The sequence below is a fragment of the Diabrotica virgifera genome, chromosome 2 (assembly GCF_917563875.1).
Source record: "Diabrotica virgifera virgifera chromosome 2, PGI_DIABVI_V3a".
NCBI lineage: Eukaryota > Metazoa > Arthropoda > Insecta > Coleoptera > Chrysomelidae > Diabrotica > Diabrotica virgifera.
The window spans coordinates 217,095,943-217,122,212 of record NC_065444.1 but is presented as its reverse complement, the minus strand read 5'-3'; the positions used below and the strand labels follow the sequence as shown (position 1 = coordinate 217,122,212).

At 33.0% G+C, this 26,270-nt stretch overlaps 1 protein-coding gene across 1 annotated transcript; it reads right to left on the bottom strand.

Moving 5' to 3' along the window:
- Positions 1-1,176: 1,176 nt before the first annotated feature.
- Positions 1,177-17,334, bottom strand: LOC114333968 (zinc finger protein 287-like). Its single transcript, XM_050645000.1, has 3 exons — positions 17,082-17,334; positions 2,037-2,093; positions 1,177-1,766 (listed from the first exon to the last, which is right to left on the bottom strand). Exons 1-3 carry the CDS (start codon positions 17,332-17,334, stop codon positions 1,177-1,179), a joined length of 900 nt encoding a protein of 299 aa, XP_050500957.1.
- Positions 17,335-26,270: the final 8,936 nt, after the last annotated feature.

The window sequence follows — 26,270 nt, the reverse complement described above, 5'->3', positions numbered from 1 at the left end:
ATGTACTCAAAAATCTGGGTAAAGAAGAACAAGGGGGAAAGGCAGTTTTTGTTTTTATTTGATTTAAAATATTGTTTATTATTTTATTTCAATTATTTGAATTGTTTTATTACAGTAAACTTTGTATCTGAGACTTTTCGTCTTCCGCGTTTTTACGAAAGATGTCGCTGATATACGTCTCAAAGGTGGAATTATTGCATTCGCGGTAATTTCCCTTAAATAAGGTAGGTTGTTGATATTTGGTTTAGAGTTGTGACTGAATAGCTCCACCTATGACGCCTGAGAGGCAGAAATAGCTATCTGGAGATGATGATCCAACTCTGAATCAAATAAAAAAAAACTCACTTCCCCCCCCTCTTGTTCTTCTTTACTCAGATTTTTAAGTACTTGAAACTGTCTTTCGGCTCTTTTCCTAGACGAAAAGGGAGTAGATACGTGACCGTTGTCCTTTCTGCTTTCTTCTATTGGGACCGTGCAAGTTCGGAAGAGCGACACCTGGTTTCATAGCTCAGCAACATTTTAGCCCTTTTAATTATATTGGCCAATTATAATAGTTCTGGTTACTGGATAATTGTCAAGTCCATAGCCCAAAAAACAATAGGAAGAAAAAGTAAGATTGAGGTTTTGTTATTAAAAGGTTAGTAGTAATTAAAATTAATTATTAAAATGCAGTACTACAAAAAAAATACAATTAATTAAATTCACTGCATATCATATCAATATTGTGGAACAATATATAATTTTTACAATTTATAACACAGCATTTGCGAAATCCCATTTTCTTCAATGACAGAAATAAATGTCAATTTGACAATATGAATTATTTAAGATATATGAAATATGTTAAGAAAGTTGCAAAATTTCTCCGTTACTCGCGCACGATCGTTTCTCGTATCCCCTACAAGTACTTGCACACAGCGAATATTCGTCGTCTCCGTGTTTATAAATTGTTAAAGCCGTATATTCAGGATGTAACCAAAAAGCAGTTCTTTTGACGAAAAGTCTTATATTTAAAATATTGTTTATTATTTTATTTCAATTATTTTAATTGTGTTATTACAGTAAACTTTGTATCTGAGCGTTTTCGCCTTCCTCGTTTTTTCAGTTTCTACTACTTTTCATGAGTAGGCAATTTGATCATGAATTGGTTTACATAATATGTTTTTGCATGAAAGACTAAGTGGTTTTGTCTTTTTCAGAAATCATGATATCATGGAATCTTTTATTTACTTTATATTTAAATCTTTCTGAATGCATTTCCATATGTTTACATAAATTAATCGTTTCAGCACAAATTTCGCATTTAAAAGGTTTTTTCTTATTAAGTGCTGTCATATGTTTTTTTAAATCGTCTGCTTGGGAAAACTTTTTAGAACAAATGTAACATTTAAAAGGTTGTTTTGCCACATGTGTTCTTACATGTCTTCCTACTTGGACTGAACTGGAAAACCATTGAGAACAAATTTCACATTTAAAAGAATTTTTCTCAGTATGTGTTGTCATATGTTTTTTTATGGTTATGTAACCTTTCAAAGGTTTTTCTTCCGTATGTGTTCTCACATGTCTTTCTACTTGGACTGTACTGGAAAACTCTTGAGAACAAATTTCACATTTAAAAGATTTTTTCTCAGTATGTGTTGTCATGTGTTTTTCTATGTTAAAATAGTCTGATTGGGAAAACTCTTTAGAACAAATGTAACATTTAAAAGGTTGTTCTGCTGTATGTGTTTTCACATGTCTTCCTACTTGGAATGCACTGGAAAACCCTAGTGAACAAATTTCACATTTAAAAGATTTTTTCTCAGTATGTGTTGTGATATGTTGTTTTATGTTAAAATGGTCTGCTTGGGAAAACTCTTTGGAACAAATGTGACATTTAAAAGTTTTTTCTGCCACATGTGTTCTCAGATGTCTTCGTAATTGGCGTGCACTGAAAAACTCTTGAGAACAAATTTCACATTTAAAATGGCGAAAAAAATGTATAGCATTGTTTATTGTTTTTTCTTTAGGATGCTCGTTCACATGTTCTTCCTTACATGAACTATCAGATACTGTTTCGATAATTTCTATTTCTTGCTCCTTCTTCAGAAATCCTAAAATAAGAAGCAAACTCTAAAACCTTTATATTTTTTACTTTTACTTTTTTTGCTGTTATTAAAATTGAACTACAGAACACGAGGAAAAAATAACAAGCTTATAAAAAGCCATGCCTGTAGCAAATAATATGAGAAATATTCACATTTCAAAAATTTTTTTATTAGTAATTTTATTTATCATGGAATCAGATTCCAGCTATAAATCCCAATTATCTTACTGAGAAGGAACTCCAAGTATTCGCTGATGCCGAATAAGGTTTATAACAAACAACTAAGTGTATTTTTCAAAAAAAATAAATAAATAAATAAATCAGCTGCTTTTAAGTGTATTTTCTTGTGGTTTATAAAGTATGCCCGCATGTAGTTATGTCATAACTTGATGCGAGGGTAGGTTAATGAACCATATTTTAAATTTATCTCTAAAAATTATAGATACATCAAAGGATATGACTGTGCGAAGAAAAAATCAGCAGTACACAGTTTGGTTTTTACAATGCAGTGGGTACGAGAGAGGCTCTCTTTAGTATACAAGTACTATTTCGATGTAGAGACGTAAATTGTGATATTTATGCATGCTTCTTAATTACCATAAAGTGTTAGATTCAGTAAAGCATGACAAGCTGATGGAGATATTAGGTAACCAAGATTGAAATAAACACCTGTAACCTAAGAATTATTAGCAACCTGTACTGGAATCAAAAAATCGTCTATCCGGACAGAGGAATGAGATTCCAAAGATATAAAAATCAAATGTAGGGTCCATCGGGAATGTATACCATCACCACCGCTGTTCAACATCTAGTCTGAAGAAATCTTTCAAGAGGTAGTGATTGATGTTAACATGTTGGTGGACAGTGCGTCAAATGTATAAGATACATATCGATGGCTTAGTGTGAAAACCTCGTATCTCATTAAATTACAATTTTACAGAAGAGGCAAAAAACTGATTTTCTGCATAATATAACCTTAAAACAAAAATTAAGTTACGTATTTTTAATTCGAGCACATTGAGACAAATATCTGATATTGATCCAGAGCTAAAAGTGTTAAATGTTGCTATTAAATTGGAAATACAAATATTAACTATGAAAAACACGTAAATATCCTTGCAGTATATAGAGCCTTTGCCCAAGTAACTATGATAACCTCGTATATCTTGATATACGTGTTTTTCATCTCAAATGAGGTTGTGTTTATTATTATTTACGAGGTTTTCATTTTTCATAGCTTATTGCACACCTCCAAATACTAGGTCGATACAATACAAATCTTTTGATTTAAAGTTCATAAAATGTTTCTATATGCCGGACTACCTTTTGTTGTTCACAAAAAACATTTCTGCAAGTCGAATCTCTCAAACAAACACTCCAAATTAAGTACCAAATTCTTGGTTATAAATATACGTGGTATTCACATTAAATCAAGAGAGCAATTGATATACGTGGTTTCTTTTTTTGGCTGTAGAAAATAGTACAGTGGAACCTCGATAACTCGGATTAATCGGGACCACGACCGATCCGGGTTATCGAAAATCCGAGATAGCCGGAGAATATGGTAAAAATTAATAAAATACGGTATACTTACAGATAAACTCCGTTAGAATTGAAATAACATGAAATATATTTATAAATATGCACAGTATTACCTACTCATTAAAATTACTAAAAAAAACACCAAACCCAAACGTAAGCAAATATTATGGAAGCGAACAATACAAGACACACAATACTAAAGACCATTGTTTATAAAAGAATTTTTTAAATAGTCTTTCCTAAACAATGCTGACAGTTTGAAATAAAAAGGAATAGATACTACAGACAGCTGGCTGTTGTTTCTGCGGCGTGTACTATGAGTCATTTTTAATCTCGTGTTCAAATTACACACATAAGTACACGACACAGAGAGTCTAGACACATTATCTCTCAAATATTATATTACATACATTTTTATTGTTGAAAGGATTGTCTGATAATTAACTATTTTGATTGGAAATAAGCCACAATTAAATTGAAAAATACAAAATATTGAAAATCAAAATGTTTATCTGATGAAAATCGGTCCGGGTTAGCCGGACTTTCGGGTTATCGGGGGCCGACTTATCGGGGTTCCACTGTATATTGTTTGTTTTTTTAACCAAGAGGAGTGATTCAAATTTACCGCGCCGTAATGCTTGTTTCTAATTGGTCCAACCACAGGCAAGTTTACTCCACTGTTATTAAATTTTGACACTAATGACATTTATGAAATTTTGGCACTTCTGTCATTTTATAGGTTAATTAAGTATATCAGCGATTTTTTGTGTTTTCTGCATTATTCCTTTAATTCTTAGATTTTTAGTCTACTTTTATATAAAAACAGTTGTTTTTAGAACTCTTTAGCGATGTGTTAGTATAATATAATATGTATGGATTATCATCGAAAGGTGATATGATCAACGAAAAAAGAAGATGAATTTGGTGACTTTTCTAGTAACTTTCTTGGGTGTGAATCTGTCTTTTTAGTTTACTCCTCTTGGTTAAAAAATCAACATTAGTGTATTTGGATTTTTTCTAACAGTTGTAAATCGTGAGATACAAGAATTTCAAACTAAAACCACCAAAATGTCATTTTCGAAAAAAAATGAGATACGAGGTTTTCACACTAAGCCATCGATATAAATATGTATTTTGCAAAGTAGAATAGGCAAATTCCTGAATTTCATTTAGCGCTTATAGTTTATGGAAACAATGAGTTTTTAACATCTTTTGTAAACATGTGGATGACGACCACGGATGTAGTGCCACATTTCATTAAAAAATCGTCTATAGGAGTTGTGTCACATTAAAGGTAAACAGGGTTAACAAAAACCCTCAAGGTCACTTGCAGCGCATAAACAAGCGTCTGTCATCTCTTCTCCTCACGGTTGCACACAAATTAGTTTTACTGTAAATCAATGGAAATTAGACATCTATAGATATGTCCGTCAAAGTGTTAAAGCTGGAGTTCACAATAACAGAAGATATGCAGACGACATGGTGGTATTCGCTGACAGTTTTGAAGCCCTCCAGGAGTTAATGAATAGAGTCACAGAAGTAAGTCAGAGATATGGACTTTCACTAAACACTAAGAAAACAAAATGTATGATGACCTCTAAGAAGGAACAGCAATTTGGACGAATCAGTGAGAACTATCAACAAATAGAAAGAGTAAGAACATACATCTACCTTGGTACAAACGTCAATGAAAATTGAAAATGAAAATCTAGAAATCAAATGTAGGATATAGAAAGCTAGATCTGCCTTTCAAAAAATGGCTAAGCTATTCAAATGTCATGATTTATCAATCCCCATAAAAATCAGGTTACAGGCCAGTGCCCAATTATACAGAACAACCCGCTACGGAACAGACCATGATGATCAGGCTTTTTAATATTTTCGTTTATTCAAATGGCTCAGCGCCTACTTTACGGAATTGTAGCACATCGTGCTGAGCCATTTGAATACACAAAAATATTAAAATGCTGATCGTTGCAGTCCGTACCGTGGTAGGCTGTTCCGTAACAGTGGGCACCGGCCTTGCTACAATGTTATGTCTTTCCTATACTGTTGTATGGAATTGAGTTGTAGACTCTCACAGACACCACCTGCAAAAAAATTGAGGCTTTCGAAATGTGGCTTTATTGCAGAATCATGAAGATGTCTTATACTGATTTACTGAAGATATCTTATACTTGATTTTAATGTTCCCTGTAGAGTCACTATATCATCTCAAAATTTTGCAATTAAATTCCATTGCTGCAACTTTGGTAGACATTCTCCACTGAGTAGAATCATTCTAAATGGAAATAGAATGGACTTTGATTTATTGCTGTGCGCTTCCGAAAACATTTGTAGACAGTGTGTAAAAAAATGTTTGTAATTTAGGTGATTTATATTATTTGTTATGTGCTTTATCTTATTTTAATATTTGTTTTTTTTCTATATGGCTGCATCGCCAATTTTTGTCATATTCACTATATTTATGTTTAATGTACAGGCCCGCAAGCAAGGGGGATCAGGGGGGGTCCGCCGACCCCCCTGGATAATGACAGCTTAAGATATTATTGATAAATTTGATCAAGATCAGAGGAGATTACAATTTTTATTTACTGATTAATCTTTTTTTGTATTATTATATGGTTATTAAAATATAAATGTTTCTCGTTCTTTCATTCATTTCTAGAATAGTAAAGCGACTTAAAAGATTTTAACCCCCCCTAATTTTTTCTCTGGTGGCGGCCCTGTTATTATCACTAGATAATAATTATTGTAGTATTTTATGTATATATATAATTGGGTGGTATCCCGTCAATAAATAAATAAATAAATAAATACTGATCACGTTACTATAATCAGGTTTTGTTGAAAATGCAAAAAGAAAAAGAACTGTTATAGAACAACAATAAAACAGCCAAAATCAAATACTTCCGTCATATTTTGAGGAACAGGGAGAGAGATGGACCACTGCAACTACCTAATCTTATAGAGAAAAGTAGAACAAAACGAGGACCAGGAAGGCGATCTATGTATGTGATTCAACACAACACCCACAAATCTATTCAGAGCAGCAATGTGCAAAGTACAGATTGCCATGATGGTCTGCAAACATCCAAAACGGATAGAAGAAGATGTTTTTTTTTATTAAACACAAGCTGTGTTTAAGACTACTGAAATCTGGTCATCAGTTGACCAATTATCAGTTCTTCTTTAACTTATATTACTAAATGATACATAATCTAAGATCTTAACCCTATGGTGTCCTCTTATTTTTTTTAACAAGTATGAAATTTTAAAACTAAAACTAACACACAATACAACACTATGCTCTGCTTTTACACTAACACTTTACACTAACTCAAATGGTTTTCTTCGTTTGAGTCTTCTTTCTAGCCCAGTACCTATTATCGAGGAGCTGGATGGCCTAGATGTTTACATGACTATGGAGCCGTTGTTCGTGACTACCTGCCATCTTCTTGATAACTTTGTCTACATCTTCCATCTCAAGATCCTTGTGGAGGTCGACATTTCGGATATACCAAGGAGCATCAACGATGTTCCGTAATACTTTATTCTGGAACCTCTGGATAATCTGAATATTACTTGAATTGGCACAGCCCCAGAGTTGGCAACCATACATCCATACTGGTCTAAGTATTTGTTTGTATAAAAGTATTTTGTTATATGTGGACAATGCAGAGTTTCTTCCCATCAGCCAATACATTTTTTTGTAACGGATACCTAATTCTTCCCTTTTCTTTTTAATGTGGACTTTCCAGCGAAGCCTTGCATCAAGTGTGATACCTAAATATTTTGCAGAAGATGCATTTATGGTATTTGGGCATCATTTATTCTAATTGGAATGTTTTCGATTTTTCTATTTGTAAAATTGGCATGAATACATTTAGATTCATTTAATTTGATTTTCCATTTTTTAGTCCAGTTGTGTATTTTATTGATTGCTAACTGTAATTTTTCTGCTGCTTCTTCGCTGGTATCACCTACTGCTAAGATAGCGGTGTCATCTGCAAATGTGGCTATAGTATCATTTTCCATTTCAGGTATATCGTATGTGTATAACAGGTAGAGAACAGGACCTAATACGCTTCCTTGAGGGACTCCTGCTCTGATTTCTTTTAGATCAGTGTACACGTCTTCTTGCTTAATTCTGAAATATCTGTCAGATATATATGATTGTAAAATTTCTGAATATTGTTTAGGCATAAGAATTTTGAGTTTGTAGACTAAACCTTCATGCCAAACTTTGTCGAAGGCCTTAGCTACGTCTAAAAAGATTGTAGAACAGACTCTCTTTTCTTCTAATGGTTTCTCAATTATGTTAGTCATTCTGTGTACCTGATCAATCGTAGAATGTTTATTTCTGAAGCCAAATTGGTGGTTTGGAATCATTTTTTTCTCTTCTATTATTAGTTTTATTCTTTTTAGCAGAAGTTTCTCAAAAAGCTTCGACATCACTGGTAAAAGTGATAATGGTCTATATGAAGACACTTCATTTGGTGATTTTCCTGGTTTTGGTATCATTATAACCTCAGCTATTTTCCATAAATTTGGAACATATCTCAATCTAAATGCAGCATTGATGATGTTGGTCAATTTGACTATGGCTTTACGAGGCAGGTTTTTTAGTAATTCTCCAGTAATTAGATCATATCCTGGTGCCTTCTTAGGATTTATATTGTCCTTTATTTCATCAGCTACTTCCTTCGGGGATGTTGGTCTGATTCTCTCCTCTGTCTGATTAGGCTCTATCGATATTTGATCATTATTTTGGTCATCATGCGGTTTAAATGTATTTTCTAAATATGTGGCAAATCTCTCTGCCTTTTGCTCATTACTTCTAGCCCAGCTACCATCTTCTAGTTTAATGGGTGGAGAATGGGTTACTGGTCTTTTTAGCCTTTTTGTAGCTTTCCATAGAGAGTACTCTGTGCTACTATTATCCGTCAACTCTCTCAGGTAATAACTGATTGACTCATTTTTTATATTTTGAATCTCTCTTTTAAGTTTCTGACTAGCATTGTTTAAATTTGTTTTATCTTGGGGTACTCTGGTTTGTTGCCACTTCCTTCTAAGTTTTCTTTTCTCTTTAATTAACTTTTTAATTTCTTTCGGATAGTTGTTTCCTTTGACGTTTGATCTTATAGTAGGAGTACTTTCCCATGCTGATTTTTGTATATTTTGTACAAGCAACTCAACTTCCTCATCTAGTTGTTCAGGTTTTTTTAATGGTACTGCTAGTTCAATTCTATCTTCAAGGATTGATCTAAAACTTTCCCAGTCTGTTAGTTTATTTGTTAGTATTGGGTTACAATCCTTTCTGATAATCGTGTCACTCACAGTGAGTATTATGGGTGAGGGTGAATGATCTGAATTCATATCCCAACCTTCATTAATATCTACATAGTTGGATGACATATTTTTAATAACAAAGAAATCAATTAAGTCCGGTATTTTGTTTGTATCTGTTGGCCAATAAGTCGGTCTACCTGTTGATATTACTTCACATTTCTGTTCTTTTATGGCTGCCAGTAACTCTTTTCCTTTAGTTGTTGTTAATCTTGATCCCCATTGGGTGTGCTTTGCATTAAAGTCACCTCCAATGATATATCTTTTTCGCAAACTTTTCAAGTATTCTACATACTGTTCTTTTTTAATGGAATGCCTAGGGGGGCTATAAATTGAGCTTACATTAACTTCGCAATTAGTTTTGAGTTTGACACATACCGTAGTTGCTTGTATGTGTTCTGTTTCATATTTTAGCTCCTCATAATGTTCAATGTTATCTTTTATTATTAGTGCGCTGCCTCCTTTGGCTGCATTGTCAGGATGTATAGTGTGGTATACCCTGTATCCTCTAAGCTTTATAAAAGATTGTTTCGTGAAATGTGTTTCAGCTATGAGACATAAATCAACTTCTTCTGTATCTAGGATAGTTTGCAGTTCATTTTTATGTTGTAGAAGCCCATTGGCATTCCATTCCATGATTCGTAGTTGCTTAGCCATTTCGAATTTTCGGTATAGCTCCTTTAGCGCTATGTTCCAATCTAGTAACGCGTATATCTATTTGTGTTATTTTGTCATCTATCTTGATGAGTTTTTCTAATATTATTTTTAATGTATTCTCGGTTTCCAATTCTTGGTCCGTTTGTTTTACATTATTAACTACATCACTGTATTTTCTATTTGCAGTGACGTTTTGTGCTTTTGGCTTTTCCTTCTCATTGACCCTTTGTGGTGGTTTTGGTAGACTGGCCTTATTTGTTCTCTGATTTCTCAGCTTTTGTATTTTTTTGGCTACATAACATCCTCGGTAGCTTGCAGGATGATTTTCACCACAATGGATACACTTTGGTTCCTCTTTTAGTGGTTTCTGACAATCTTTGGTAAGGTGCTTACCGATGCATTTAACACATCTTGGTTCCTTATTACAATATTTCCATGTATGACCATAGGCCTGGCATCTTTTGCACTGTGGTACCAGCTTCAAGCTCCTTAGTGGTTCAATTTCTACTCTCATGCTCAAAATGTCAGTTATTCCAAAGATTTTGTTTATATCTTCATCTTGTCTGAACGTCAGGATGAACATATCAAGAGGTTTTTTAGTTCTCCACTTCAATTTCTTATCAGCTTGTATAGCTTTATATCCTCTTCTTTGTAGCTCCTTTACTATGTCATTAGGCTGATAGGAATTATGTAGTTTCTTAACCATTACTCTGATTGGTCTTTCTTGTTTATTTTCATATGTGTGATAGGAAAGTTTACTCGTGTTTAAACTGTTTATTAGTTTTCTATACTCATTACTGTCGGGTGTATTGATTTTTATGACTTCACTGTTTATTATTTTCATGGTGAATTTAATACTAGCATCGACTAGAGTCTTACTTAAGTTGGCAGCATCTTCGAAACCTTCTACTACAACCGGAGGTGGCAGTTTTGGCTTCTGAATTTGCTTTACTGCTGTTGCTTTCTCTGGAGAGGGAGGAGATAATGAAGTATCCATTTTGCGTTTTTTGGTCCTCCTGTTCTCTTGTCTTATCCACTCCGTTTCGTTGGCTAAATCTTCTTCATCAGTAAAATATTCAGATTTGTCTGTTTTGGTTTTTGTTTTATCGGCGCTTTCTGTTGACCCTATATCTTGTTGGGTATTCTCAAGCTTTGCTAATCTTTGCTCCATTGTGATAATTATTTGATTTAGGCGCTGATTATCTATATTAAGTTTTTGAACATTATTTTCTGATTGAACCCATGCATTATATAATGCTTGTTCATTTTGCGAACGTTGTGCATTTTCTGAAAATAAAACGTTCTTTTCCTGGACTAATATTGCCTCAGTTGGCGTCTGATTAGGAAACATTTTAAAATAATAATTGTTCCTTTATTTTTAATAAAAATAAAAGTAAAAACTTACTTATTAATCGACTTTTGGTTTCTGGTTTCGTGATAACATAACGACCATTTAATTGGATCGTCGGACATCACTCACGATAAATAATATCCTTAATAATATACTAATTTAACTACTCGTTGATAAGAACGTCTCGGATACAACCTTACCGTTCGGAAGTCTATTTGTTACTAACAAGAAGATGTAACCAAACATTCTAACGAGCTTATAGAACCAAGAAGATAATAAGAACAAAACGGAGAGACAATAACAAATGCTTACAATTCATCAGTGTTTGAGATCAATGATACAGGATAGCTGTTAGCTTGTTCATTTTAACTTAAGGGCACCCAAAGTCCCATTTAACAACAATGTTAACATTATGTCACATAGCTCTGTAACCAAAGCACCTAGGGTCCTAATTTTTGTTTTATTTTGAAACTACATGCACTGTTTAGTCCCGCGTAGATTTTTGTAAAGTTAGAGTGAAAAAAACATTTATTTTAAATCTTTTTAAAACTACTCCTTCAAAAAAAAAACCCTAAAAAGTTTAGATTTTATTTTTTATTTTACTTGTTTTTGTACATTTTTCAATAAAACTTTACGCAGGACTAGATATTATCTATCTACAACTAATGTAAAAATTTGGACCTTATATCATCTGAGAATCCAGAGATATCTTACATCAAAAGTTAAAAACCTAGTACTTATTTGAGAAATCGCAAAAACCTAATATACAGCTACTGGTACACAGTAAGTTGAGTGCAAACATTCAGAAAACAAATAGTTTTGTAACCATGGATATTTTATACTATAATGTGGTATACAGTGATGAGCACACTAATAACCGGCAAAATAACGCAAAAGATGGAAAACATATTAAGTTTATTTATTTATTTATTTTCAATGGGCTACTGCCCAATAAGATTACAAGTTTATAAGTCCAATATACAAAATACATGTGTCAATAATAATAAAAATACAATAAAATAGTAATAATAAAACAATAATACAATAAAATATTGATGTGGAACAACACTAATTGATGTGGCGATACCTAACAACAATAATCTACGTAGTAAATTCACTGAAAAGATCGCCAAGTACAGAGATCTAGAAATTCAAATACGAAGGCAATGGAGAATGCAAAGTACCCAGACGATACCTATTGTTATGTCTACTACTGGAGTCATTCCGAAGAACCTCCTCGAAAGCATAAAAAGGCTGGGTCTAAATGAACATCTTTACAAGACCATGCAGAAAGCTGTACTACTCGCAACGGCCAGATGTGTACGAAAATTTTTGGGAGATACACCTGCATACCAAGTCACCTAGGGCTCGATAACACGGAAAGAGTCCCACCAGAGCTCAATCCTTTTGATACCGTAGGTATCTGGGATGAGTCAATTTTCCCCTTAGAGGGAGTGTGAGCCGTATGGCTAAATCTGGACAATAAAATATAAATATCACAAACTTAATCACACAAATCAGATTTATATATCACATTAATGACTATCTAACCAACAACTACTCAAACAAACATACGTCTGAGGCCAGAGATGAATTCAGACTTCAGTGCAAAGAAATCTAAATCAGGGTGAATATTTGCCCATCTTAGTGCTTGAGATAAAAAGTTGTTATATGCATAGTTGGTTCTATGGATGGGAACATAGAATGTTTGATTTAATCGAGTTCTACAGAGAGGTACGTGGAGACCGAGCTGCTCAAGTAGCTGAGGACACAAAACTATTGAATTAATTATGCCATAGAGCATCCTTGCATCCTTAATTACTCATCGGTCACGCAATGAAAGAATACCCAATTGGGTTTCAATTTGATAATAATTTAACTGATTTAACTCAAAACGTATACCCAGTTTATATGCTATGTACCTTAAGAACTTGTGTTGGACTGTCTCGATTTTTGTTATGTAAATATTGTAAGATGGAGATCAAACACAAGAACAATACTCTAGATGAGGTCTAACTAAAGAACAATATAGTAATTTAATTGCTTCAATATTCTGAAAGTCTCTAGTGCATCTTTTTATAAAACCAAGCATTTGTAAAGATTTGGAAATTTTTGACGTATAATGTGATTCAAATAAAAGTTTACAGTCTAAATTAATTCCCAAATCACGAATTTCAGTAACCCAGTCAACAGGAATATTCTGTATATTATAATTATATTCTATTGGGTCTCTCGATCGTCCAAAAGAAATAGCATGATACTTAGATTCATTCAGGGCCATGGCATTCCGCATACACCACTCACTCAACCGATCAAGATCATGTTGAAGATTAATACAATCTTCTGTATTGTTGATAATTGTATAGAACTTTAGATCATCTGCAAAAAGCAGAGGAGAACTGTGTAGGAAGCAGTGGTGTATATCATTGATGAATATGTTAAATAACATTGGCCCCAAATGTGAACCCTGAGGTACTCCTGAATGAACCTTAATCTCACTGGAAACAAAATCCCTGATACGCACCATCTGAACTCGGTCAATCAAGTATGTTCTCAGCCACTTAAGAAGTGGGCCATTAACACCCATTTGTTTAAGTTTAAATATTAAAATATTATGGTTGACCCGATCAAAGGCCTTGAAAGAGAAAACGGTGTATAGTGCATGTACCCTACAACCCCTCTCCAATGCCTTCCTGAGGAAGTCCACAAATACTAGTGTGTTACATTCGGTTGATCTGCTATTCCGAAATCCAAATTGTTGGTCTACTAGTTGTTTTTCAAGTGAAGTTTTAAGATAGTCACATACAAAACATTCAAATATCTTTGGTATTACACTAATTATACTAATGGGCCTGTAATTATTCACCAATGAATTATCTCCCGCTTTATAAATGGGTGTTAAAAAACTATTTTTCCAACATTCTGGAAATTCACCCTTATTTAAGGATAGATTAAAGATGTGAAAAAGAGGTCTGGATAATATAAAACAACAGTTCTTGAGAAAGCTAGGAGGCAATCCATCAGAACCAGGACCCTTATTTGCATCCAGTTCCGATAATTTTAGATAATTATCAGATATAGTTATGTTGAAACCAGTCAGATTAGTAAGACCAAATGTAGGTGAGTCACTGGGTATGACACATATTTGAGGGGAATATACTGTAGAAAAATATTCTGCAAAAAGATTTACAATATCTGGTCCGTGACCGGATTCAACACCACCATACCTCAACACAGCGGGCATAGAGGGCTTTCCTCTCCGTGAATTCACAAACGACCAAAATCCCTTCAAATTATTTCTTATTGATAATTCTGTTACTTAAGTAAATATGATGTCTGTAGCTTTTAACTTTTAACAATTTACAATTAGCCCTCAGCTGTGAAAAAGTCTGATAATCCAGAACTGATTTAGATAAAAGATATTTTTTGTGAGCTTTCTTTTTCTCAACTATCAGGTTCTTTAACTCTAAAGAGAACCAAGGAGGGAATCTACGTTTTGAATACCTTTTTAGGGGGATGAATAATTCTATAGCTAAGTAAACTAAGTTGTGAGATAAAAAGAGATAAACCTACTAGAGGTATTAAATTTAGCAATAGTAACTTATAAATTAACATCATATTGATTGTTTTCCACGTTTAGATGTATCAGACGAGTTTGAGAAATGCCACTGTCACAGTGACAGTTTTAGTTGAAATACTCGTCTGATACGTCTAAAGGTGGGAAACAATTAGTGTTGCCAGGTCCGATTTGTTTTTAATCGGTACATAAGCAAAAACAAATCGGGATTTAGGGTTGTATATCGGGACAACCCTAACTCGGGTTTTAGGTTCTACTTACTGTCTACTTCAAAGATGAACTTGTACCGTTGGTTGCTTTTACTTGTGGGGTGACAGTTACAGTTACCCCTTCTCGGGGGTGAAAAAAAGGGCGTTTAAGGTAAGTCCCAAAATGGATCAACTGACTAACTCTAAAAAACTTTTGTTCTATATAATTTTTAAACTAAGTCAATACTTTTCGAATAATTTTATCAAAAAAATATTCTTAGCAAAAATTTAGCTTTTAAAAAAGCAAAAAAATTGTATGTTCAGAAAGTCTATAAAACCAGTAAAAGCAAAGTTGTAGCTCATCAAAAATACGTTCTTATTCGTCAAATTCCAAATCGAATTTTTCAACTTGAAATAACCAAAAAATTAAGCAATTTTCGGGCAAACATATTAAAGTTTTTAAAGTGTTAAAAAAAATCTTTAATTTTGTTTTATATAAAAGTCTCTAACATTAAAACTAAGCGAGTTACGCTCAAAATAAAATTGGCTCCTTTTTTTAGTAAAAAAAAATGGTGAAAATCTCCCCCTATTTAGCACCGTAAATAAAATTAATTGTTACCGCTTTACCATTTACTTTATATGTTTATAATTTATACGATCTGTAAGGTTTGCCTATTGGGAGTGCTTAGTTTTGAAAAAAATTGGTTTTATAGTAAAAAAAGAAATTCTAAAATATTTGAAATGCCATTTTTTCAAAAATTACTTAAAAAGTATTAAGGATACTAAAAATCTCAAGGAGTAAAAAGTAGGTAGGTTTTCAAAAAATTGGTTCAAATTTGGCTGTTCATATTTTGCATACACTCGTGATTAGTGACTCGTTCAGGCCCTTTTAATCATGTCAAAAATACATAGGAAAAGTAAATTGTTTGTAAAGAGGTAACGATTAATTTCATTTGGGGTGCTAAGTAGAGGGAGATTTTCACAATTTTTTACCAAAAAAAGAGTCAACTTGATTTTGAGCATAACTCACTTAGTTTTGATGCTAGAAACTTTTTAAAACAATAAAATGAAGCTTGATTAAAAGTTTTAATTGGTTTTTCCCGAAAAGTGCTTCATTTCTTGGTTATTTCACGTTGAAATATTTGATTTGGAATTTGACGAATGGGAACGTATTTTTCATTATCTACAAATTTGCTTTTGCTGGGTCTATAGACTTTACGAATACACAGCTCTCTTTGTTTTTTTTCTAAGCTACATTTTTGCTAAAAAATAGTTTTTTCGATAAAATACTTACTTTTTGAGTTATTTGTGAAAATCGACTGAAAACGTGATTTTTTTGTCGAAAAATAAACATTTTCAATGGTAAATAACTCGAAAAGTATTAACTAAGTTAAAATTCTATATAACTAAAATTGCTTAGAATTTAGTCAATTTATGCATCTCCGGACTTATTTTAAACGCGCGGTTTTTCACCCCCAGCTAGGGGTGACTGTAACCCCCCGAGTAAAAGCAACCAACGGCACAAGCCGTCCAAATTTTCATACAATTCGGAGTTGATCCTGAAAATTACACGGTATCGCCGTATTTCCCGTTCATTTACTGGACTATAAGGTGTTTCTATAATCTGTATTTAATCCTACATAATAATAATAATCAAACGAAATTACAAAAAAAAATCGTAGATTAAGTAAATTATTTATTTTTATTAAAATTATATTTTTCATTCGATTTTACCGCTTTTAGGAGTGCCTTGTTTTTATAACATAGTTATAAAATTCACTGCAAGGCCTTCTGAAATTGGTTTTCGTCGGTGAAAATCGGGACATTTAGTGTCCCGATCAGGTACAAATCGGTACGCGTCCCCAGACCCCTGAAAATCGGGACGTCCCGCGCAAATCGGGACACCTGGTAACGCTAGAAACAATCAACATAATGTCAGTTTATATGTTACTATCGCTAAAGTTAACATCTCTACTAGTTTTATTTCTTTTTATCTCAGAATTTAATACATTTTCCATCTTTTGAGCTATTTTGCCGGTTATTAGCGCGCTTATCACTGTATATCGTTGGAAAGAGAAGATTTCAGAGAATAATTTTCAATCATAACCCAAAAAACTTAACAAAATTCAATTTTCAGACTTTGGCTGCCCTTTGATAATTTTTTTATAACTACGTAGGCATTGAACATTATTTTTTATTTTAAAATTGAATATCTGGTTGAATTTCACTTCAACCAGAGCTGAAGTGAAGGTACATAAGCTGAGTACAAAAAAATTAACTTTACTCTAGGTAGAGAAATCAATGGCTTAAAGTAAATATATTAAAACTCACTTTCTATGCTTAAGTGGGACAGTAAACTTGATTTTTTTCCATTTATACAAGGTTTTTCATCATAAATTACGTTATATTCCTCCATTTCACTCTTTATTTCTACCTTAACATCTTCCATAGTATTATCAGTAACTTCATATTTTAATGTATCGTCTTCTAATTTAATATCATCTGAACAACACTGGTCAGATAGAGACATATCTACTTTATGGTTATTAATGTTACATTCACGTAGTTTTTGTTTATCTTCCATTTTAAATATTTTTTTATTTTTAAATTTTATTTTGATTTTTAGACACAAGGATACCACTCACTGACAGATAATCTTCATGTTCATGTGTCACGTGTCAGTGTCAAGTGTCAAAGTCAAATCAAAACTATCATGACATATGACATAGACACATATGACATTTAAGTGACAATTGATCATAGATATATTAAGGGTAGACAACGCATTCTTAGCAAAAAAGCGGAACGCGGTAGCAGTCGATCGGTGGTCTATCTATCTCTTTTAACCAAACGATCCCGCACATGTGACAGACAAAGATGGATATAGTACTCAATCCTTAATATTGGCGTTACACCTCGATGCACAGACCGGCCAATACCTTGCTTAATCTACTAGTTATTATATCTATGCAATAGGGCTTTTCATTCACAGTCATTTGTTTCGAGCTTCTGTGACACGTCACAGAATCCGTGTATATTAATATTATACACAGATTATACAACATATGACAGAAGCTCGAAACAAATGACAATCGATGAAAAGCCCTATTGATACATTTTGAATTTGACAGTCCTACTCTTCATTTTCTTGGACTGGATTGGATTGGAGAAACATGTCAGGCAAACACACCTTTGTTTTCTAGCACTTTTGACTCTTGAGTGCAGGATCCCAGAATCCGCTGTGAGCTCGTAGTTAGAGGGATATTTAAAAGTTTGTGAGCGCCAGTAGTGACAAGCCAGTGAACTTTTGCTCGAAATTTGACATAAATGTCAACGTGAATAATTTAAAACCTTGAAATTAACAACATTATTAAAAAAATATTAGTTGGCCATAGCTGTGGCATATATGTTTACCTTAAATATACTCACGTTTTAAATACTGAAATTTGTTTTTTAAACATTTTATAATATAATAAATCTATTTATCTAGCGCCATCTATAAGATAATTGTGAAACTATTTGAAGCAAGAAAGAAGTAAACTAATATTCCAGCATTAGTTTAATCGTTGATTGATAAATATAGGCCCCCCTATATTTACCAATCAACGGTTTAATCACATAAAATACAAAAATTAACTGTTTAAAAAGGTCACGACAGGTTTTCTCAACCCGACTCTAACTTATCGGCTGAGTCTACGAGAAGTCTACGGTAAATTGAAGCTGTAATTACAAAAAAGAAATACTTTGTAATCACTTTATAACGCTCAAAAAATTACGGGATCTGGATTTCAAAGCATATTATTTTTTTTATAATTCTCGTATCAAAGTTACGCTTGAAGTTATTAGTCGTATTGATGACAGTTGAGAAAATATGGGCGACCCGTTTAAAAAATATAATATATTTCATTAAAATCTTTAGACAATAATTATTATTTGCTATTATTCGCAATGCTTTTCTCAATAAATTTCCAGCCGAAGGTGAATTAGTAATCCGCTAGTTGGCGATACCATCGAAGCTCAGAGCGAATAACAACATGGGATACACTGGCTAGTGTCAGACGAAAATCATGACAGAAGGTTTGTTCCAACTCGACGAAGAACCGTCATGTAACGATCACGTGACCATAAAATTAACGTTCCATGGGAACAAATTAATGTTTCATGATACTGCGCAGGACGGTGATCGTTACATGGACGGTTTCTCGTTGTGTTGGAACAAACCTAGTGTCACTAAGCAAAGAAACGTTCATAAACGTTCTTCTGGCAAATGTATCAGCATAGGGATTACGAACACTCGATACGAATCGTATCCGCCATGTTTTACCGTAAGGCGCTACGGTAAAACATGACGGATCCGATTCGTATCGAGTGTTCGTAATCCCACGCCAGATCTTTTAATTCCTTACATTCCCAATGACCTGGAACCTATAATCAGTGTGACCAATGACATAAATATAAATGTTTTTCTCCAGTATGTCATGTTGTTCTCGGCATTCCCACACTAGCTTAAAGCAAATACTATAGACTGTAATACATACAACTCTTGACATTTCCCCTTAGATTTGAGGAAGCAAAAAAATAGCGCCATCTAGCGGTCAGCGGTGATAACCAGAGCAATATAACCTTACATTTATAAAATTGCTTTATTATTGTTTTTGTATAAGTGTTTGAACTATTTTTATTTTAATTTAATTTTGCAAAATTAGCTTGTTATTCAAAAATTTATAAAATTAAATTTGAATGTTTACGTCAAATTTTACGTTGTCACAGCGTAGTTTCACCGCAAGCCGACAGTGGCGCTAGTGGCAACGTGCTTCCAGATTTGTGGGAGTTGGACGTATTACAGTCAATAGTATTTGCTTAAAGTCCACCTACAGCTTTGGTCTTATTTGTCTTACTAAGTGCTTATCTAACCGGTACTTTAACTTAACCCGGGAGCAGTCGCGCTCAATTCTGCAACGTAAGTAGTCGCGCGTAGAGAAATAATCTCACAATATAGATTTAAATATGAATTTAAATCAAATTTATATTTTATAATATTTTTATTTGCTTGTTAAGTTAAAAATATCTATTTCCAACAATTTTAAAGCTAATTAGTTCTCACCAAAGCCATAAATTCCACAAAAAAAAATTTTCCACGCATTTCTACGATCTTCCTCGAGGCACTTACGAGTGGAAAGCAATGTTGAAAAATTTTTCATCAAGTTATTACGGAAAAGGAGAAAATGTGAGATTTTTCTCACGGCGCGACTGCTCTTGTGTTGTTTTCTTTTTGTTCTACAAAATCATATCCTCAGCACACCTCTTATAATTTTATGTAAAGAGAGATTTAGTAGGACCTCCATAGCTATCCTAGTGAGCTCCTCATAGCCCCTTTCAGTCTGAGGCAAGCAAGTTGTTTTTTACGTTGCTTAGTTTGATTATGGCGCTGTTTGCTGTATCTTGGCCACCGTATGATAAAATTACCTTGGCCACCATGTTATAAATTCAATATAAAATTTTTGGGCTGTCTGTTTTCTCCGCCGTATCGTTTTCGTCAGCGTATCTCGTATTTCCTCATTGTGGGGCAGTGGTAGATCTAGACAGTTGCCTTAAGGGAACTTCCCTCGGGGAGGGAAAACAGGCCTATAAATCAAAACCTGCTAGATCCATTTTTTGAAATTTTTTAGGAGACTAAAAAAACATTAAAAACGTAAATTTCCTAAAAAGTATCCGGCATTTCTTAATCAAAGTGGCATCAGAAAATTGCACACTAATTTGGTATAGTCATTTTTTGCATGCCCCTTACATCTTCAGAAATTTGTACTTTTAGTTTGGATTTATAGGCTATTGATTATATTCAAAATAAGATAGCTAGAAGGAACTACAACGTTAACGGGGTTTTATTATTTCATATGGTCAATGGACATCTATATATGAAAAAACCGCGGAGTGCTACCATTTAAAGGGGTGCGTTTTTGAGAAATGGGTGAATTAGTCCCTGGGCACAGGTTACATTAGGGTGAGTTCTATGCACTTTTGGTACAAACATATCTACATAAAAATTGTTCCTGGTTAAATTTCCTATCTAAATATTGCTTTTTAAAGTTAATGATACTTTTTTTTACAAAAATATATTCAAAAGAAAAAGCACAAAGAAACCCAAAAGAAAGAAATTTTGTTTTTCGTCCCATAACTTTTGTCCACGAGGATATAGGTACAGACATTGCTTTACAGAAAAAAAACCTACATATTTTTTCTTTAAAATGTTGTTTAGTAGAGGTAATTAGGATTTATAGTTTTCGAAATATAATTTTTCAAAATTCGCCACTCACAGCAATTTTGGGCAATTTTCCTTGTTATTTCGCAAATATTGTTCTGTAACTTTTTTCTACGTAACTTTAGGTATATGCAATGGTACACGTAATAGGAATATAAATCAATTACCTTCAAAATGGTCTACTGTATAACGTTGTACGACTTTTTTTAAAGAGATTATGGTTTTTCAAGGTTTTATACTTTTAACGATTTTTAATGATATAATATAAAAATAAAATAATATTATTATATAGTGTATTATATATTATATAATTTTATATTATATATAGTATATATAATATATTATATTATATATTATATAATACCTAATATAAAATTTTTTTTTATATTTTTTACGATTATTTTTGAAATTTTTCATTATAACTTTTCTTTCTTGTACATGAATATACTAAATGTTCCTCAATAAAGAGGGCTTACTTTGTGTTCTTTAAAATGGTGTATATATTTAAATATGTAATGGAAACCGAGTGATTCTTTGATATTTTTTTACCCGTATTATTTAAAATTATTTCTTTTACAAAAATTACATAAACATTAATCTTAGAAAACATCACTTTAGTTAAAATTATTTAAACGTTGACATTTAAAAAATTTTCAAAATCAAAGTCCATCTCTTCGTTAGCATTAGCTTCAATATCTTCCTCTGACACTTGTTATCTTAGAGTTCCCACAATTAGTACCCATGCACATTGCACATGCACCCTTTGCAGAATATTGAACAACTAATTCCTATCTTCCTACAACCGCAGTTTTTTGTACATCATTTGGTACATTTGCATGATATTTTCTCAAGCAAAGCTTGTGGTGCAGGAGCTTTGACAGTAAATATTGGAATTAATCCATATTTTGAAGTTTGCCCGGCCGAGTCAAGTGGATCCAAAGTATTGCCTATAAAAAATAAGATTCAATCATAACACACAATCACATAAAAAAGGTATAATGAGAAATTTAAAAAATAATCCTAAAATCAAAAATCGTTGCAAGTACTTTTACATTTTGAAAAAATATCTTATTCAAAAATAATCCTAGAATTTTTTATAATACACCATTTTAAAGTAAACAGAATAAGTTTTCTTTTTTATTATATAATATATACCTAAATGTAGAAAAAAAAGTTATAATGGGAAATTTAAAAAATAATCGTAAAAAATATAAAAACTCGTTAAAAGTGTATAAAGTATTGAAAAAGATAACCTCTTTAAAAGAAGTCGTAGAACATTATACAGTAGAACATTTTAAAGGTAATTGTCCTATTCCTCTTACATGTACTATTGCATATGCCTAAAGTTACGTAGAAAAAAGTTACAGAACAATATTTGCGAAATAACAAGGAAAACTGCCCAAAATTGCTGTGAGTGGCGAATTTTGAAAAATCATATTTCCAAAACTGTAAATCCTGATGACCTTTACCAAACATCATTTTAAAGACAAAATATGTAAGTTTTTTTTCTGTGAAGCAATGTCTATACCTATATCCTCGTGGACAAAAGTTATGGGACAAAAAACAAAATTTCTTTCTTTTGGGTGTCTTTGTGCTTTTTCTTTTGAATATATTTTTGTAAAAAAAAAGTATCTTTGACTTTAAAAAGTTATATTTATATAGGAAATTTAACCAGGAAAAATTTTTATGTAGACATGTTTGTACCAAAAGTGCATAGAACTCACCCTAATGTAACCTGTGCCCAGGGACTAATTCACCCATTTCTCAAAAACGCACCCATTTAAATGGTAGCACTCCGCGGTTTTTTCATATATAGAGATTAATTGACCATATGAAATAATAAAACCCCGTTAACGTTGTAGTTCCTTTCTATAGTACATAATAATCAATAGCCTATTAGCAGATTTTGATTCAAAGCCCACATAATATTGCTAATTTTCAACTGCTTTTAGACACAATGAATGCACTAAAAGTAGGTATTGAACCATTTTGATAGGAAAACATACAACATTTACTACAATAAGAAATATTGTATTGTTCATAAAACTATGGACATAGCATAGTTTGATTATATGTTAACATTTCAGTGGTATTTTAAAGAGGATTTAAAAGGTTTTGAGCCGAAACCTTATGCCTGTACAGTGCCGAATTAACCATTAGGCAAAGTAGGCAGTTGCCTAGAGGTCTCGGCCCCAAAGGGGGCCTCGCAAGGCCCAAAACAAAAAAATATAATTAGAACTAAATAACAACTACTATAAATCATATAATGTTAAGAAATTCAAAGATCATGCAATACCATAAAAGTGATGGTGGACGTATAAGTATGATCGACGTATTGTGAGAATAAGTCGGTAACGTAGAAGCCGTTTGGTAGAAGGAAAATTACTGCTTGTCAGTCTGCGCGGTTTCCCTCCCTACTTTCTCCAACACTACCCTTGTCTTTCATTTATTTATTTATTTATTTATTTATTTATTAAATAAACGGCAGAGCCAATTTACAAAAAATGTATAAAAAAAATGAAATAATATGGTAAACAGTAAAGATAACCAATTTTAACCTAAAATAACAAATAACAAAAGATAATAAAAATGACAACAATGACAACAATAAAAACCAACAAAATTAAATTAGTAACAATAATAAACAATTAATAAATTATAGGAACTTAGTACTTTACTTCAGTTACTGAATTATGTATGCTTCTTTTAAATACACGAAGACTGTCCACAAATGGATCAAGACTGTTTTGATTATGATTAATTAGACGCAAGGTGCGTGACAATGGGGAGTAAAAGCAATAGTTCGTATTATGATAAGGTATGCGAAAAATTGGGGAAACCCGTCTTTGGACAGTATTGAGGCTTATAGCTTGTAAGATAGTTGGGCAATGATATAGACCATTTAATATTTTATAAATGATTGTTAAATCTGATTTAGCCCTTCTTACTTCCAAGCTATCCAATTTAAATGTTTGATTAACCAGATCATAATTAATGTTAAAACCCTGACAAATATTAATATGAGCTCGAAATGCCAAAGAACGAAGAAATGTTTTCTGGACGGACTCAATATTTCTAATGTGACAATCATAGTAAGGTGACCATATAATTGAGGCATATTCCAGCAATGAGCGCACAAAAGAAACATATAACCTTAAAAAACAATTCGGTGACAGTTGAGAACTATTACGTGTTATAAATCCAAGATTTCGCATACTCCTATTAATCATGTCTGTAATATGTGGTATAAAAGTTAATTTTTTGTCAAACAAAACACCTAAGTCCTTAATACAGTCCACAGATTCAATAACAGTATTGTTCAATATATACGTTTTTCCAATGGTATTGTTAGAGCGACTGAAGGTAATACTAAAGCATTTTTTAACATTTAATTCTAGACCATTATCAGTACACCATACACATAAGTTATTTAGATCCTTTTGTAGCAGTACAGTGTCTAGTTCAGACTCAATAACCTTATAAAATTTGAAATCGTCCGCAAAGGCCAGAAGTGCAGAATGTAATATTATAGTACTCAGGTCTCTAATAAACAAGTTAAACAAGACAGGGCCTGAGTGAGACCCCTGTGGAACACCTGAAAGCACCTGAATCTCGCTAGATAAGTAATTGTTAATCCGAACGAACTGAGTACGCCCAGTTAACAAACTATAAGAAAATCTTACAAGGCTCTCACCCAAACCCATTGCACTTAGTTTGGCAACAATATGTTTATGACTAACTCTATCGAATACCCTTGAGAAGTCCGTGTAAACACTGTTTACCTGTTTGGAGCTCTCAAAGGCATTCAACAGGTCAAACTGATACGTTAAAAGGTTGGTCACGGTGGATCTACCTTGAGAAAATCCATGCTGCCTGTCATCTAATATTTTGCGACAGTGCCAGGATAGATGGGTGGAAAATAATTTATCAAAAAGCTTAGGAATAGCTGATAGTATGCTAATCCCTCGATAGTTACGAACGTCACTCTTATTGCCACTTTTATGGATAGGTGTAAGAAAGCTGACTTTCCAAAAGTCGGGAAAAATACCAGTGGAAATGGACAAGTTAAACATCTCTAGTTAAACATCTTTCTCTCTAGTTTCCCGAGGAATTCATTATTTAGCCTCTTATCTCTTCTTAGTTTGGTTTTGTTATTTGAAAGAGGATTACTGTTGTCGTGTAGTTAGGTGCAGTAGTTGATCAAATAGTAAGTAAAGTACCCACCGTTGGGAAGTTATGATCAAATGCTTAAATGAAACACCGCTAAGCGACCCATTCACCACGATCTATCCTTAAAAGGACTAGCAGTACTAGATGGAGTGCAAGGGCTGATGCAACAAGAGCTTTGTCTAAAGATTAAAACGCCTTCACATCTGCTCTACATACTCTTGCTGCAGACACTAATCAGAAAGCTGAAAAAGTTCATGAGGCTAAGTGATTGTTAAAATAAATGTCAAAAACAGAAACATTCATATCACGCATCAATGCCGTCAGTAAATCGTAACAGAGAGAAGAGATTGAACTTAAAACCGCCGTTCAGCTTTTCAATTCACTTTAGGATTTCTTAAAATTCCAAAAATCTTTTGCCTACTATACAAGCAGAAGGCCTGCGATCTACAATACTTAATAGCCGAGAGTAAACGAAAGCCAACAATAAAACTAAATTTTGATGATGCTAATTTCATTGAAGTTTTCCTACAAGATGGAGAAAAGTTAAATATTGAAACGTATCTACCAATTTTGGATAAGCTAATTACTATGCTGAGTAGTCAGTTGACAGCGCACGAGTTAGTAAACTCAGTGTTTTGGTGTTTTGTGTTTTTACAAATTAAGTGGTAGTCAAATAAAGGAGAGTGCTTCAAATCTACATGAAAACTATCGTGATGATACTCATCCTCAAATTGAAGACAAACTAGTGCAGTTCAAATATTTTATAGCCCAGCTTCAAGACTTGCAAGGAAAACAATTTATTCCTGCTTCACAGTAATTTTGGGTTATTTATGAGAACAAACTCGAATCAACGTTGCCAAATGTATCAGTAGCTTTTAAGACTTATTTTACGCTAATGATTACACCTGCAACAGGCAAACGGTCATATTCAAAAATGAAAATTATTAAAAACTGTCACCGTTATATCTTCTATCTATGGAATACCGCTCATAGATAGATTGCTTATTCGTGGTTTTGGAGGGAGAAGGCGGAGTTTTCTTAAGGGGCCTCATAGATTGACTTGCCTAGAGGCCCCATGATTCTTAATCCGG